At 32.9% G+C, this 14,852-nt stretch overlaps 1 protein-coding gene across 1 annotated transcript in view; it reads right to left on the reverse strand.

Moving 5' to 3' along the window:
- Positions 1-253: 253 nt before the first annotated feature.
- LOC129005179 (protein-tyrosine sulfotransferase-like) overlaps positions 254-14,852 on the reverse strand; it is a 94,441-nt gene continuing 79,842 nt past the window's right edge. The window contains exons 3-9 of the mRNA XM_054434007.1: positions 6,505-6,546; positions 5,436-5,489; positions 4,780-4,923; positions 3,549-3,788; positions 2,752-2,946; positions 1,616-1,869; positions 254-1,089 (exon numbers count right to left, since the gene is read on the reverse strand). Coding sequence (XP_054289982.1) covers positions 786-1,089; positions 1,616-1,869; positions 2,752-2,946; positions 3,549-3,788; positions 4,780-4,902 — 1,116 coding nt within the window. The 5' untranslated portion in view covers positions 4,903-4,923; positions 5,436-5,489; positions 6,505-6,546 and the 3' untranslated portion in view covers positions 254-785. The remainder of the gene's footprint in view (positions 1,090-1,615; positions 1,870-2,751; positions 2,947-3,548; positions 3,789-4,779; positions 4,924-5,435; positions 5,490-6,504; positions 6,547-14,852) is intronic.

Consider the following 14,852-nt stretch of genomic DNA (forward strand, 5'->3'; position numbering starts at 1 on the left):
ATTCGCATCAGTAGATTCTAATGCAGTAACTCTATATGTGACGAGGAAATTATTACACTACATTATATAGCATGATAAAGTAGAAAATTCTGATATTCAAGAATTTACTTCAGTATAAAAACTCAATGACTCAAATATGTTTTTATAAATTATTATAAACAAATATCTTTTAGAATAAGAACTTGTTTAAGGAGATATAAATACCATCTTTAATGTAAGGAGAGTTAGGATCAACACATTAAACAAACTCCAATTATATACAAAAATAATTTATTACCTTACCTATTTACAAATTAATTTATGTATATATATCATTTGGAAAATTCAATCACAAATATTAACAGTCACTTCAGCTAAGCTTGGAATGATCCACAATAGATTTACATGATTATAACTTGTGCCAACATTTCTTCTTTGTACCAGACAGATATAGGCCAGCAAAACAATAAATATACTACTTTACAAAAATATAATTATTATAAAAACATAGAAAGCAGAAGTTTTCCTACTAATTAAAAAAAAAAAAAACATTTAAAATGCCCAAAATCTTTTTGGTTCCGTTTTCTTGTTAATAAAAATATACTTACAAATTGAATTTAAAAGGAAAATATCTAAAAATAGAATTAACAATTAACAAGTACGGCTCCAGGTTGTAAAAATATAATAATACAAAATCAACAAACATAAAAAATTTGTAACCACCAATAATCGCACCTGTGTAAAAACAAAAATAAATAAAAATCCAGTCAATAGAAAGAAACTGTCCATATGTGTTTGGTTCACTGTCACGCAGTGGTGGTCGCAGTAGTGTCCAGTTCCTCCACCACGGGCGCTAGGGGCAACTGCAGGTTATGTGCCTTCTTCTCCCACAAGCTGCTTTGGTCTCGTATCCTCCGTGTGTTGTCTGCTACGAAGGCGTCGGGAGAGCCGTAGTTGGGCGGGTTGGCGTGAGGGTCATACCCTAACTTGGCCAACATAGGCGCCAGCTCGGCCATGTCCTGTACTACGTCCTGGGGCATCTGGCCGACCCACTTGGTCAGTGCCTCTACGTTTACAGGCTTGATAACTTGGTCTGAGGACCTCTCAACCCTGCAACAAACATCCTTACTTAGTTAAAACCTACCTTTGATCAAACATTTTTGTGCTAGGCGAAAAAACAGTTGATTTAGTGGCATATGTAGATTCAATAGCGACAAAAAAAATTGTGGTTAAAAGAAAAGTTATTTTGTTGAATGACCTATTCATATAATAAATAATACTAAAAGTTTTAATTTTTTGGAATATAATTCTTTATTGGTTCTCAATCCTGTACGTGAAATCTTCATCTCAAGCTGAGCCGTAATTTACTTCATGTAGGTAATTAAGATCCCAAAAGAAAATCAGCATAGCATAATATTAATGGTAATATTGTTTACTTGTTCCACTTACTGTAGTAACAGTATAAGTTAGAATGAATGTCTAAGATTAAGTTGAGACTACACTTTTCTATAGGAACCTATTTTTTATACAGAACATTGTACTATAGGACCCTATGTCATGAAAAATACTCATTTAAAAGGTGGATAGCTTCTAAAATGACCTCCAAGAAGCAACGAACAACCAACCCCTCACTTACTTGGACAGCAGTACGCCGCCTGGTTTGTTGATATGGTCTTCATGGTGCAAAACACTTTCATTCCAAGGAACATCGAGGAAGTTGAGTATCTCCCGCATCCAGTGTGCCGGGTGCAGTACAAGCTGTTCATAGTACACCATCATGCAGCGTTCTGACCCAACTAGCTGACACTGGTCGTACATAGTAGCGATGGCATTGTTCCACCTTTGGAGACATTGTCTGTAACTCGTCAGGTCAAACCCTGTGATGGTCACCTGTCAAATAGAAATGTTAAAAATAAAGTATCACCTATATCAACACAAGATAGGGTAATAAATACTACTTGGCTATTCTATTCTTCATAGAATGTTGCGGTTAGGTGATTTTACTAAATCAGTATAATTAAGAAAGTTTGAAAAAAGGCTCACTAGCCTCCATCCAGTCTGATTACCCTCAACTGTCATGGACACATAGTTCTCTGAGATATACTTATAGTCACAAAATCCTCTATAAATCGGCAAAGACCAGGTCATAAATGACATGAGTGAGCCTGTATGCACCTAGGTGGTGTCTCCATCTCAATAATTGATTGATTGATTGATTGATGGATATGATGACATATTGTCTGTCAATTAATTATAAAGTAATCAATTGTACCGGTTTTGTCAATAAACAGACAGAATCTATCAAATCTAATTTCTTGAAACCTAAACCATTATCAATATCAACTAGGATTAAAATTTGGATGTAGGTTACAAATAGGCTTCATATTTTTTTTTAGTTTTTGAGAAAGAAAAATAATAATTTTTTTAAGGAAAGGTTGAGACATTTTATTAGGAATGTATTATAAGAAACTATTTTATTGGCACTGGAATGGTTTTTAAGTCACAAAATATGATATAGTAAAATACAAGTAGGTAGCTGATAGTATAAAAGCTGTGGAAAGTGCACTAAAAGCACAAAATTGCTTGTTGCAATGATGAAATTGTACAACTAAAAGTGCTTTTAGGTTGTTTCTCACGTCAAAGAGAGCTTTTTGTTTAAGACTTTATATGAAAAGAATAAATTGCATAAAATGAGTGAAATAAATACAATCACTCTAAAATCAATACTTCCCAAAGGAATTAAAATGTTTAATTTTTAAGAGATTGATTTACCTGTCTAGATATGATGGAGTGTACAGTGGCTCTGCCATCTCTCACCATGAAGATGAACTTGGCTTGAGGAAAGAGTTCAGAGAGGTAGTCAGCTGATTTGAGGGTGAGAGGATCCTTGTTGCAGAGTCTGGGAGCTGGCTCCCCATGCCTAGCAATCACTTCCAGGCAGAATGACGCGATGGCAGAGTTCAGTACCTAGACATTGAAAAATGAAATAAAATACTAAATTGATTTACTGTACATTTTAATTATTATTAAAATATAATAAACAAACATATACAATAAAGAATGAATAATATATTTTACAATAATAGCTTCAGGTAAATTATAACAGAAAGGAGAAAAATAAACCATGATTTACACTTTCTATAGAAGCATTATGTGGGCCCAAATAAATAATAATGTAAATGAAAATCGAATTGACAACTTGTCCCAAAAGTAAGCTTGTGTCATATTCTTAATCAATTTTAGTTTGTTTGGGACTCACATGGATAAGATTTGTTTGGTTATACATATTCATACAGTATATGACAAGAATAAATTGGCCTAATCGCTGTATAGGCTAGCATTAAATCTCAAAGAAATATTTTTTCCAATTCAAGTCTCAGGAAAGTATTGTTTAACTGTCTCGATATTGATTACTAAGTAGTAGCCTGATTAAATTATTACAGGTAATGTCAAATTTTGGGTGCAACATATACGGTCATAAAAAATGAAAATTAAATGCCTACACAACAAAGTTAAATGGGTTTTTGATTTTTTTTTACTTAAAACAATTTGTTAAATACTCCACCCACCTCTTTATCGACACCCGCCTCCTCCAACCGCAGGGTCTCCTTTTTGCTTTTCATCCAATGCTGGCGCATCTGCAGTATCCTGGGTATGACTCGGGTCTCTTGACCACACCTTACATCCGGGTGAGCGTCCAGCATTGCTCTCATCAGCGTCGTCCCCGACCTCGGTACTCCTCCAATGAATATCAGTGGCATGTACCTGTCATAGCTGTACACCTGGTTGTCACTGCCTACCACGTACGTCTGAACACATAAACAGGTTAGGTTAAACAAGGCCAAGTTAGGTTAGAAAAGCCTATGATGAATTTCATTGCTAGTTATCATTGCCTACCACATGTTTAATATGTAAAAATTATGATGTAGTAATAAAATATATTTAAAAACTAGTCTGTTGTGTACCGGTACTCATATATTAAAACCCATTAAAAATTGCAATGTTCTAGATAGCTCCAACCCCCAAACTTAACAACCTCTGGGTCCACAAAGTGTCAGAAGGGGAAGTGTACTGTATTTATTGTTACTATGCACCTGGTGTAATAAAAAGAATAACACCTTCTTCTGCATACACAACACAGTAGGTTACTGAAGGTCTATTGCAACTGGTTTTAAATTATGAAAAGATTGTTATTATATTGGTTAAACCTGAAAAGTCAGATAAAACACCTAACAACAATAAACAGGAATAATGCGTAATGAGGATAGAAAACGATGCTAGCCAGAGGGAGGATTAAATTAATAGGAACAAATGGTTAGCATATTAAATTAATGGGGTCACATTTCAGACAAATGACACCATTTCCGCAACTGTTATAAGGCCAAATGAGATGAATAAGACAAGGTGTACCTCTGGGAATGGTCCAATGTTTCATTATATAAGCCTTATACAGCTTCCCTGATATTCTCTCAATAATATTTTCTAAAATACTGTATATCCATAAATATTACAGATTTTTTCACAACCATACTTCTATACTTTTGTAAATGTAATATTTTTTTTCTTTTATTTAACCTAAAAATAAATGTGTGGTTTTTGGATTTGGAAACGCATAAAACTAACACAATAAATTATTATTGTAAATTATGTGTATACTGTACAGTGGTAAACACAATATAAATCAATAACAGCAAATTTAAATTAAGCTCAAGTTAAAAATGTTATAATTACATAATATAAATATGCGTTTTAGTTTAATGATGTATGTGTTTTAGCTAAATGGTTTTGAATGTATGTTACCTGTTTGGGCACCATGACAGGCCCCCTGTCTGCTGGGCTACACAGCTGTAGCTTGTAGGTCAGCAGTATAAACACCAGCAGAGCCGCTAACAGAAGGGCCAACTTGCGCCCTCCGCGGCCCATCCTTGCTACCTCATTCTTCACCTGCAGACAATTCAAAACACATTCTAGAGTCACTTTCACTTACAGTCCAAACAAAACCTTTTTTCTTCCTTCTTAATTGGTGATGAAAAAAACGATTTATGTCAAAACAGTAGTTTTATGTCCAATTGTACAGTTTTCAACTACACGTAAAACAATTTGCATTAAAAAGTTGCATAAAAATACTTGTTCAACTTTTAACCGAGCAACAACCAGAACTGAATTGATTGGTTATTCCAATGATTCAGCTCCAAAAAGGAACAATAGAAAATTATAAAAAGATTGTGTACGAGTTAGCATCAAATGTTAAAAGGGGTAACTAAAATATTCAGTTAATATTCAATAATTATTTATTGAAAGGTTAAGGAATAACTTGTTAACCAATATAACATGAAGAAGCCATATGAGAGGGTAAATCCATTTAAATTTTTAAGTATCATAAAACCTTTCCAACCTGTAAGGTTACTAGCTACAATACAAGTGTAGAGTTAGCAATATTAGCATATAGACAGTACCTGAGTGAACAGCCTGATGTATTTAGGAGCCAATGCTCGCTGTCCCAGCTTGCCCTACAAACATCAGTATGCAATAGTTCATGTGCATAGTAAGTACTCCATGACACCCAGATGATTTTCTAAGATCCAAGTTTGTAAAAAAATTTAGTACGGTGCTAAAATATTGCCTAATCTCAACATCCAAAGTGAACGCTAACTTGCTTGTTAAAGTGAACAGTTACAGAGTTACAAAAGGTTAAAAATGGAATTTTTTATAAATATTTTTAACGTTTTAAAAGTTTTGAGACAGCAAAATATAACAAAAAATAATGCAAAAGAGCTACAAAACTTGTAACCAAGTCATTGGACATAAAAATATTTTTTTTTATTATTCAGTGATACGCTACCTCTTCAGGAGTCTGCTAGGTGTCAGTTAAGGCAATCGTTAAGGGTAATGTAATCATAGGTTGATATGCACATCAAATTTAAGGTATATCTAAGTAAAATACCTACAAACCTGAATTCCGACAATGGTGGTGACCTGAAGACAAAATGGCAGCCGTTTAAAGATTTCTAGAATTCGCAACTTTAAATGTTTAAACGGCTCCCAAATAAAATATCAAATGCAAAGCGTACAATAATGCAGAATGTTTTTTGGAGAACTTGGAGGAAAATTAGAGAATTCCTAACTTTGTAGAATTGTATTTTACTTAGAAATACCTTAAATTTGATGTGCATATCAACCTATGATTACATTACCTTAACACGAACTAAAAGTCAAGTTTATTGACATGATAGACGTTTTGACACAGGCTGCACCCTCTTCACATGGTCACTTTGAACAATGTCATGTCAGTTGTCAGCAATTCATAGACATGATGAACATGTTGTTTGTAACCATCAACATGTGTACAGTTGAGTCAGTTGTAGTTTCTTTTTTTATAATTACTATGCCTATAATTTACTGGCATTTTGTTGTATCAGAATTTGAGTCATATTCTTAGCAATGTTATTATTGCCAAACAACAACTATACGACAATTATTGCACAATTATTCAGCAATAACTTCTCATAAAGTACGACAACTTACCCCAGACACTACTTAAGGATGAATGAAGTAGTCACCCAAATTCTGAAACAAAGAAATATATATTCTAATTATTGTTACTCTGTAATGCTATCAAAATGTTTAAATATATCACAGAATTAAGAAAAAATACCCCCGCCGCAGCAAACCTGCAGACTAAGCGAATTTCCATTTGACTGATTGGATTTACACTGAAATGTCTACTAAAAAATATAACATTAATTACCTATTTAAATAGAATTAGTTTAACAAGTACTTAGGTTTGCTGCATCAGGGCAGGGTAAAACTGTTTTTTGTTTTTTTTTTTTTTTATGTTAATAGTTAGTAAGAAATAAAAACATTTTCCAAATTTGATCAAAATAGGTTCATAAACAAGCAAACTACAACAGTTTACTTATCCTCCATAAGAATAACATAGGAATTTTAAATTTACAATTTTTTGGAATTTTCTCTGTAACCATTAGGCGTATAATAACGCTTCAATATACTAAATTATTTGTTTTTTTAAGCTCTACAAAATGGTTTGGAAAGAAATTGCTAAATTTTATGTTTTTTGGGTCAAAAATGGGAAAAACCTATTTTTACCCCATAAAACGCCCCGTAAACCCCCGTTCCCATGGTCCGATGGATCGCGAACTCGTTCGAATAAACGTAGGTTTACTGTACCAAATTTCATCAAAATCGGATCATTTTTACTCGAGTTATCGTGCTAACGGACACACATATATATATATATATATATTATATATATATAAATATATAAATATATAAATATATAAACATATAAATATATATATATATATATGAATTTTAACGGATGGTGTTTTTGGCCTCTAGGGACCTCAAAACGAAAAAAAAAATCGGTCCCGCGTCCAGGTCTTACCATGAGTACTACGGTAATAGCTTATTCCCTATATGGGAAATTCGCTAAAAACCTTTGATTAATATTTACCATTTAATAATTGTATATTTATGCTTTTACACAACATGTTTTTTATATCAACATATGCATCACTATTAAGTTTGCTTATTGCTTATTTGAAAGGGTTTTGTTTTATCATTGACTATTGGATACAGAAGGTTTTATCTACTAGCAGACAGTAAGTCACACAGTGTGGCATTGCAAGAGTTTTTGCTTCATGTAATTGGTCTTTTGTTGTTTGTATCGAACTTACTCCAGCCAACTGAGACATTAGGTTCAGTACTCAGACAACTTACTTAATTGGTTAAATATGAATAACGTAATGTAACTCTAATTTAAATAAAAAATATTGAATGAAATGTTTTTTGTATTATCACCACTGGCATACAAAAGAGAGACCATATAAACGTACCGTAAATACTACCTACAGAGAGACAGTCAGTTGTATAATTTTTACCTTTACAAATTACAATGGAGTTTACGGAGAGATATCAGTGCAATATTGTAAAACATTGTGATTGTAATATCACTTGCTGTTTGACATCATAGTGATTGTCTCATCACAGAATGTTTGATTGTCATCAACATCAACCAAGCCCGGATACACAACTGAAATGTATTTAGTATTTACACTTTACCGATCAAAACTCTCGGAACCGATACCACCATTACCGCTGATGATGCAGCAGTTTATTTACTTTGACCTTTGAGTTTCATGTGTTTTACTTGTTCTATTGTTTGCATAAAACTCATAAAGAACTTTAATCGACCTGATGCAGCACGTTGAGTAAAGAAAAATAACAATTAGTTTAAGTGAAATTGCCATAGTACAGGAAATAAGCTATTACCATAGGTCTCATGATAAGAGTTAGATATGTGTGTGTCCTTTAGCACAATGACTCAAATATGAATGGTCCGATTCTGATTAAATTTGGTACAAACGTGCAAGCCTACATTTATTCTAACGAGTTCGGGAGCCAGCAGGTTTCTACTATGGAACCGGGGTTTTGTGAGGTGAAAATTTAGTTCTTTAATTGTTGGCCCTCAAAACAAAAAAAATATAATTTTTTCTCTAAACCATTTAGTAGACCATTTTAGCTTATAACCAATTTTTTATTTCAAGGTGTTTTGTATTGGTTATAAAGAACAATTTTTTTAGTTAAATTTAAATTTCCTATGGTTTTTAAGCAGAGTTATTAGCCTAAACTGTTGTAGTTAGTTTGTGGATATGTTTTAAACAAATTTGGCAAATTTATTTATTTTATACTAAGCTATAACGTTTCATTAAACACACTTTATAACCACCCACCCCCCACCTCATGTTATTTAAATTGGGAATATTACTGACATGCTTGAGTGGAAGTTTATTTAGTATGCAGGTTTGCTGCGGGGGAGGGGGAATTAATTTATATCAGTACTTCAACTATTTAAGAGATTTACTTTATGTCTGTCCTTATGTAATACATAATGATAAGTACAAACACACTTGGTATTTAAACTAGTAAGTCATATAAAGTAATAAACTGTAGTAAACTTAAATCCTCCTACCGAGTTCGCATATAGTAATTAGCCCATACAATTGCACAACAGGTATTTTATCACTCCCCTTTTCTAGAAGAACATAATGTTATACTTCCAATTATTTTGACAATCTACAATAATATATTGAAGAAATAAATAAAGTGTTCAAGTAGCTGAGAAATACAGCACAGTAATTGTTTTATTTATTAGTAGCTTATCACAAAGTTATGATCGTCTGCAGCACGGTACACTGGTAACCGCATAACACCGTGTGTAAGGCAATGATTCAAATTTAATGAAGACCAGTAATTAATACGTTAGCTGGGTTGTAGCAGGTGTATTTGAGGGGGACGAAATACATTTAATGTACTGCAATCAAGTTCTTGAAGCCTTGAATGAATAACCTAAGTTATAAATCAATAATCTATCCTTATTGCACGAATTCCTGTGGCTATTTATGAACAAGTACTCGTCAAAATATGACATATTTAAGTATTATTTTTAAATACTGTTCTAAAGTCCACGACAGACGATCAATGTTACAATATTTTGAATCTCTCGTAGGATATTCTGTAGTGTACCTAGTGGGTTTTTTATGGGAGGAGTTTGTAGCCTTGGAAAATGTAGGTGTGTGCAAACTTATTTTCACCCTGTATCGTCTGCATGTGTCTCGTTTAGATTATTCAACATATTATTCATTGATTATAAGATATTATTTGTTACAATTCTAAACAACGACAATTCACGAACTAATCCAATATCATAACTTTATAAACTGTCTCCACAGTGCTGAAATATTGAACCAATATTTGCAGCTTCAAAAATTAATCCGTAATGCACATACTGAACAGTAAATATTAAGCACATTAAGCTTTTAAAATACAAAAATTGTAGCTACCAACATTGAATTGTACAACTTCAATAATTATCATAATAATCGCTAATTTGACCACTGAGTAAAATGGTTGTTAGTATGTTTTAAACTTTTAGGACAAGATTAATAACGACGGGGCTGAAAGAAAATTTGTTTTGTAACAGGTTAAATTTACTAAAATATAACTTAATTACATAACAGATATTTTAAATGTAGCCTAGTATAAAATGTATATAAATGTATATACAAATTTTAATTTTTAAACGTAATCCATGTGAAACTTTTAATACAAAAATGTCTATAAATCTTAAGATGCAAAATTCTGCAAAAACTTAATACACTGAAGAAAGGTTTGGTTCTGACGGCAATGTGTTTTCAAACGGAAATTAAATATTAAGTGACTTTCAAACACTTTAAAGGAGATTTTGCATAGAATACAATACCAGCGATTGGTGTTAATTGTTGTGCAGCGAGATGAGTTTTAGTGTTTCAATAATTTCAACTTCAATCAGCACTCCTAGTTTTTAGTCAGCAGCATATATCGGCCAATTTTACTGATATTCTCTGGCATCACTGACAGTGAATAACTTCACATTTTTCCATGCTTGTCCCTACATGGAACTTTGGGTAATAGAAACGAATTTACAATATGTAAATTGTCTAAATATATCACTATTTTGAAACAGTTTAATTGTTTTATACAAATGGCGATTCCATACGAACTCCGTACTAACATTTGAGATCAGCGTATGTCCAATTTAACTGTTTTAATGTCCTACTAAAAAACAATATGCAATATAGTGAAGAAAGTTGAGGAACTGGCATAATTAGAGATAGAGTTTAAGCCTGTTCATCACAGTGGAGTACGTCAGCCGAGAATATTACTGCATTGAATAATAGTGTGTGCGAGTAACCTCAATTATCGTGTAGTCGTCATTCACAGATTTTAAGCCTTTTCTAGAGCTCCATTTAACACATTTGACACTCACAACCTTACAACAGTCAGTTTACTCATGAGCTAAAACCCAGAACCATCCACTGATCATGGACAACTAGGAATGTTTTTAGAATTGGCATAGAACGGTAGGAAATTTATGTTATTTTTTTAAGAAAATCTTCTTCTCTGTTGAAGTAATGTGCAATACCTTGGATATGTTGATAAACATAAATTCCTAATATGACTCCTTATGAAAATCCAAGCGTAACATACACATAAGCTCAACTGGAACAACAGAAAGCACACATTCACCAGTCTATAGTAACTACCAAAACAAGAGGAACTGATATCGAAGGTGCATTTCCAGGTTATTATGTTCACCATACTAAGTATAGTCAATGCCGTTAATGAAAAAACCCAATGATTTTGTTACATCAGAGCAAATATAAAACGGTTCTAGTTCTTTTCAAAATAAAAATAGGAAACTAAAATTGGATGACACTTTACATTAAATTTACTCTTTGGTTTTATAGCTTATTAGTAATATTTGAGTAATATATTTTGTGAGATATTTTTGTTGTATTTAAAGTTTTAAAAAATCAATTTAGTTTGTTTATTATGATATGGGGTTAGTCTAATAATAGCACACAGCAGGGGTTAGTCTGTTAAAAACTAACACACTTAAATACGCCAACACAAATGATCAATTGATGCAATTTTGTAGACTAGATGAGTGCAAACAAGTCCCTACGACAAGGCGGTAGATTACGCTGCAAAGTTAGATTACATCTGGCTGGGGCTATCTCAAGTGTTTCTATTTGTGTTCTGTGGCTCTCTGGTGATGTTAACTTTGAGGAACGGTACCTATTCACTAAAGCCTTCTAACAATCTTCCGGCGGGAGTAATCAAAAGTCTGTTAATGAGAGAAGTGTCCCAGTTGATCACGAAAGAAACATTTAAATTCTACGAGGTGATCCGCAAGCGAACCGCGCATTTTAATAGGGTTCCAAACTTATTTCAGAGGCAAATGGAGTCCAATGCAACTTGCTTTTACCTACCAAGATTATGTTTGTCTACTGCTACATAATCGTCCATTATCATGTAGTTTATTCACACTTTGGGGTAATAATACTATTAATATACAATAAATAGTTTTTATTTTATTTTAGATCCATACCGTAAAGAGTGATTTACGTACAATTATCAAAAAAGTAGCCTATTTATCATTCATTTGTATAAACAGTTTCACGAGAGCACAATGACACAAAATGTACCAAGTGTATAAGGTAAACTTAATAAGGAATATTTAGGATATTATTGTATTGCAACGGGAAAACACACGTTTTTCAACACTAGCAGAGTACCCGTCCTTCGTACGGGGTTGGCAAATAAGTATTTTATACTTATTGCAGTTTTACTCAAGCGTTAAGTTTGCAATGGGAGAGGACACAGTTTGATAACATTTGCTTCATTAAATTTACGGTATACTATAGTATTACCGGTATTACACATCTAGCCATAATGTTCTACCACTTCACCTAAACAATAAGGGGAAAAATATTAAAAATTAATTAAGGTTAACATGGGGAGTTAGAGCCACTGGGGCGGAGCCCGAAAGGTGTTTTGAGATAAGAATATGCCTATATGTTAATCGGGAGTGTGAGCTATCATCATGCCAAATTTCAGCCCAATCCGTCCAGTAGTTAAAGCGTGATTGAACTTCAAACAACCACACAAACTTTCATATTTATAATATTAGTAAGATTTAATAAATAATTATTAGTGCACATACGACGTGTTATTTGGCATCAAACTTGATTTAACTACCATTTCAGAATCCCTTCGGATGACGAATTAGAACTACTAGGAATGTGAAATAGTTTTAGTGTCCACCGCAATAATTTTCGTTCAAATTTATAGCTTACGAAGAAATAGTTTGCTACAAAACCGTTTATTTCTTTCAGAAAGATGTAAAACCCCTTCTAAACCTTTTGAACATAGTTTACTAACAACGCATGCTCACAGATATAGGCTACTTTAACTATTTTATTTTGAAGAGTTATTTCCAAATTTATTTCAGATTTTGGCGAGGTTATATTTAGGTTTTATTATTACAAAAAATAATTTTACGAATAAGAAATAATGTCTTTTTATAAATGACACTGACTGTTTAGTCAGGACTAGAGCAACAACTAAAAAGCCAATTTATTACAGGAGGCCTAAAGAAGTTAAGAAATTCAGAAGAAGACATCTAGAATATAAATTAGTAAACCATACAAAACTGAGGTTATACAAAGTAATAGACTTAAGCAATAAATAAATTTTTAAAAATCAAAAAACCACAGAATTATTAACATTTTATGAAGATTTTGGCAAAAAAAGAAAAATAGATTGATTCGTATTTTGTGTCTTATACTACTCTCGCATATTGATGAATATGATGCTGTCCGAAGTAATTAAAATATTTATGTTACTAATACCTTTAATTTGTTATACCTGTTAAAAGGTTTCGCATAAAAAATACTAATGACTAGTCGAGTGTTTTAAGCTATTATCCAACGCCAATTATTTATTTGCAGGGCACAATATACTGTTAGGCTCTTTAATTTGCATATGTTGATCGTAGTTTACTGATATGCAAATACAAACCATTGTGTATGCATTAGAACTTTGTTTATTTTACAGTGATCTGTTGGAAAATCAAACTCGAAGGGATTAAACACGCTTTAAGTTACATAACATTTGAATTGTTATGAAGGATAATTTTTGAACCGGGAAATCTTAGCTATATACTTTGGTTTACTCGTCACACACTCCACCGGTATTCGTCCATGGGTGGTTTTACTTTGTAGCTTGTTCATAATGGGTTCTAAACGTATCTACTTAAAAATTATATTGTAAGTGTACGCATATTTTTACATAATTTATCTATTAACTGATTTGGTTTATTTGTATGTCAGTACCAATATTTTTCGAACCAATGACTGCATGTTTTACACGATTGTTTGATGGTATACGTCGTCAAACGTCATACCTCGTTGAGTTGGGTTGAATTGAGATTATGTAAAATACATGGTTTTGTAAAATAAGTTTTCTGTCCCATTTTTTTATGGATAGGCTCAAAAGTAAAACACGTTGTTTTATTATGAATATAAAATTACGAGGCTTACATTTACCGGTAAATTCATCTCAATATGTACATAACTTTAAATTTGTTATGCTGTACCATTGAACGACATAGGGCTGTAATGTCTGTCTTCGCATGTGGGTTTACTGTCATCCGAAGAGTCGAAGCTCACCTATATCGATAGCAAAAGTGATAAAACATTATCTATGTTAAGATCTTTTTCAATTAAAGGGAGTCTGTTAAAAGCATTGAATCAATATTCAAAGGTAAAAAGTGTACTCAACAACAATAGCATAACAAAAACATTGAAGGATGCAAATATACTGTATGTTATTGGGCGAGTTTATATATGTTAAGTTCAATAACCAGTATGTTTAATGGCTTATCGTTTAGTTAACAGGTTATTTAATATAGTTCGTCTTTGATGTAACAATCTCCTCTCTTACAGCCACTCGTATCAGATTGTACCCCTCCCCTCCCCCCAACCCAACAATAAAGACCCATTGGTCCAGTGTCAACAAACTGACGAGGCTCGATGTGTTTATTGACTTGAGAGAATCAATAAGTCCAGTCTCAAGAGTTCAGACTCAATCATCTCAGTTCAAACATCGCCCGATGTAATCTACAGCTCTCGCCAAGTTGTTGGTAGCGGTTGTTTTCCTGGTTCCAAGATAACTATGAAGACTTTATGAATATTATCGAGGCTTTCGTAATCTTTGGAAAGGTTGGACATTTGTTCCTAAGTTTGTCCGGCCGGCAATATGCAAATACAATTTAATAATCTTGGTTTAACAATACAGATAGTAACAAGACCAGTACTTAGATGTGTGAGCGTATCCTTAAAAAATCTAACAAACTCCAACGGCGTCGACAAACACAAGAAAGTCTTCTATGTATTAACACACACGGGTCTCTCTCTTATCTTAAGGCGTTCTTTCGTGTTTGAAGATTGATTAGCATTTCACGGATG

This window comes from Macrosteles quadrilineatus, unplaced genomic scaffold (assembly GCF_028750875.1).
Source record: "Macrosteles quadrilineatus isolate MER2022 unplaced genomic scaffold, UCM_ALF_1.0 Scaffold_1__1_contigs__length_201487025, whole genome shotgun sequence".
Classification (NCBI taxonomy): domain Eukaryota; kingdom Metazoa; phylum Arthropoda; class Insecta; order Hemiptera; family Cicadellidae; genus Macrosteles; species Macrosteles quadrilineatus.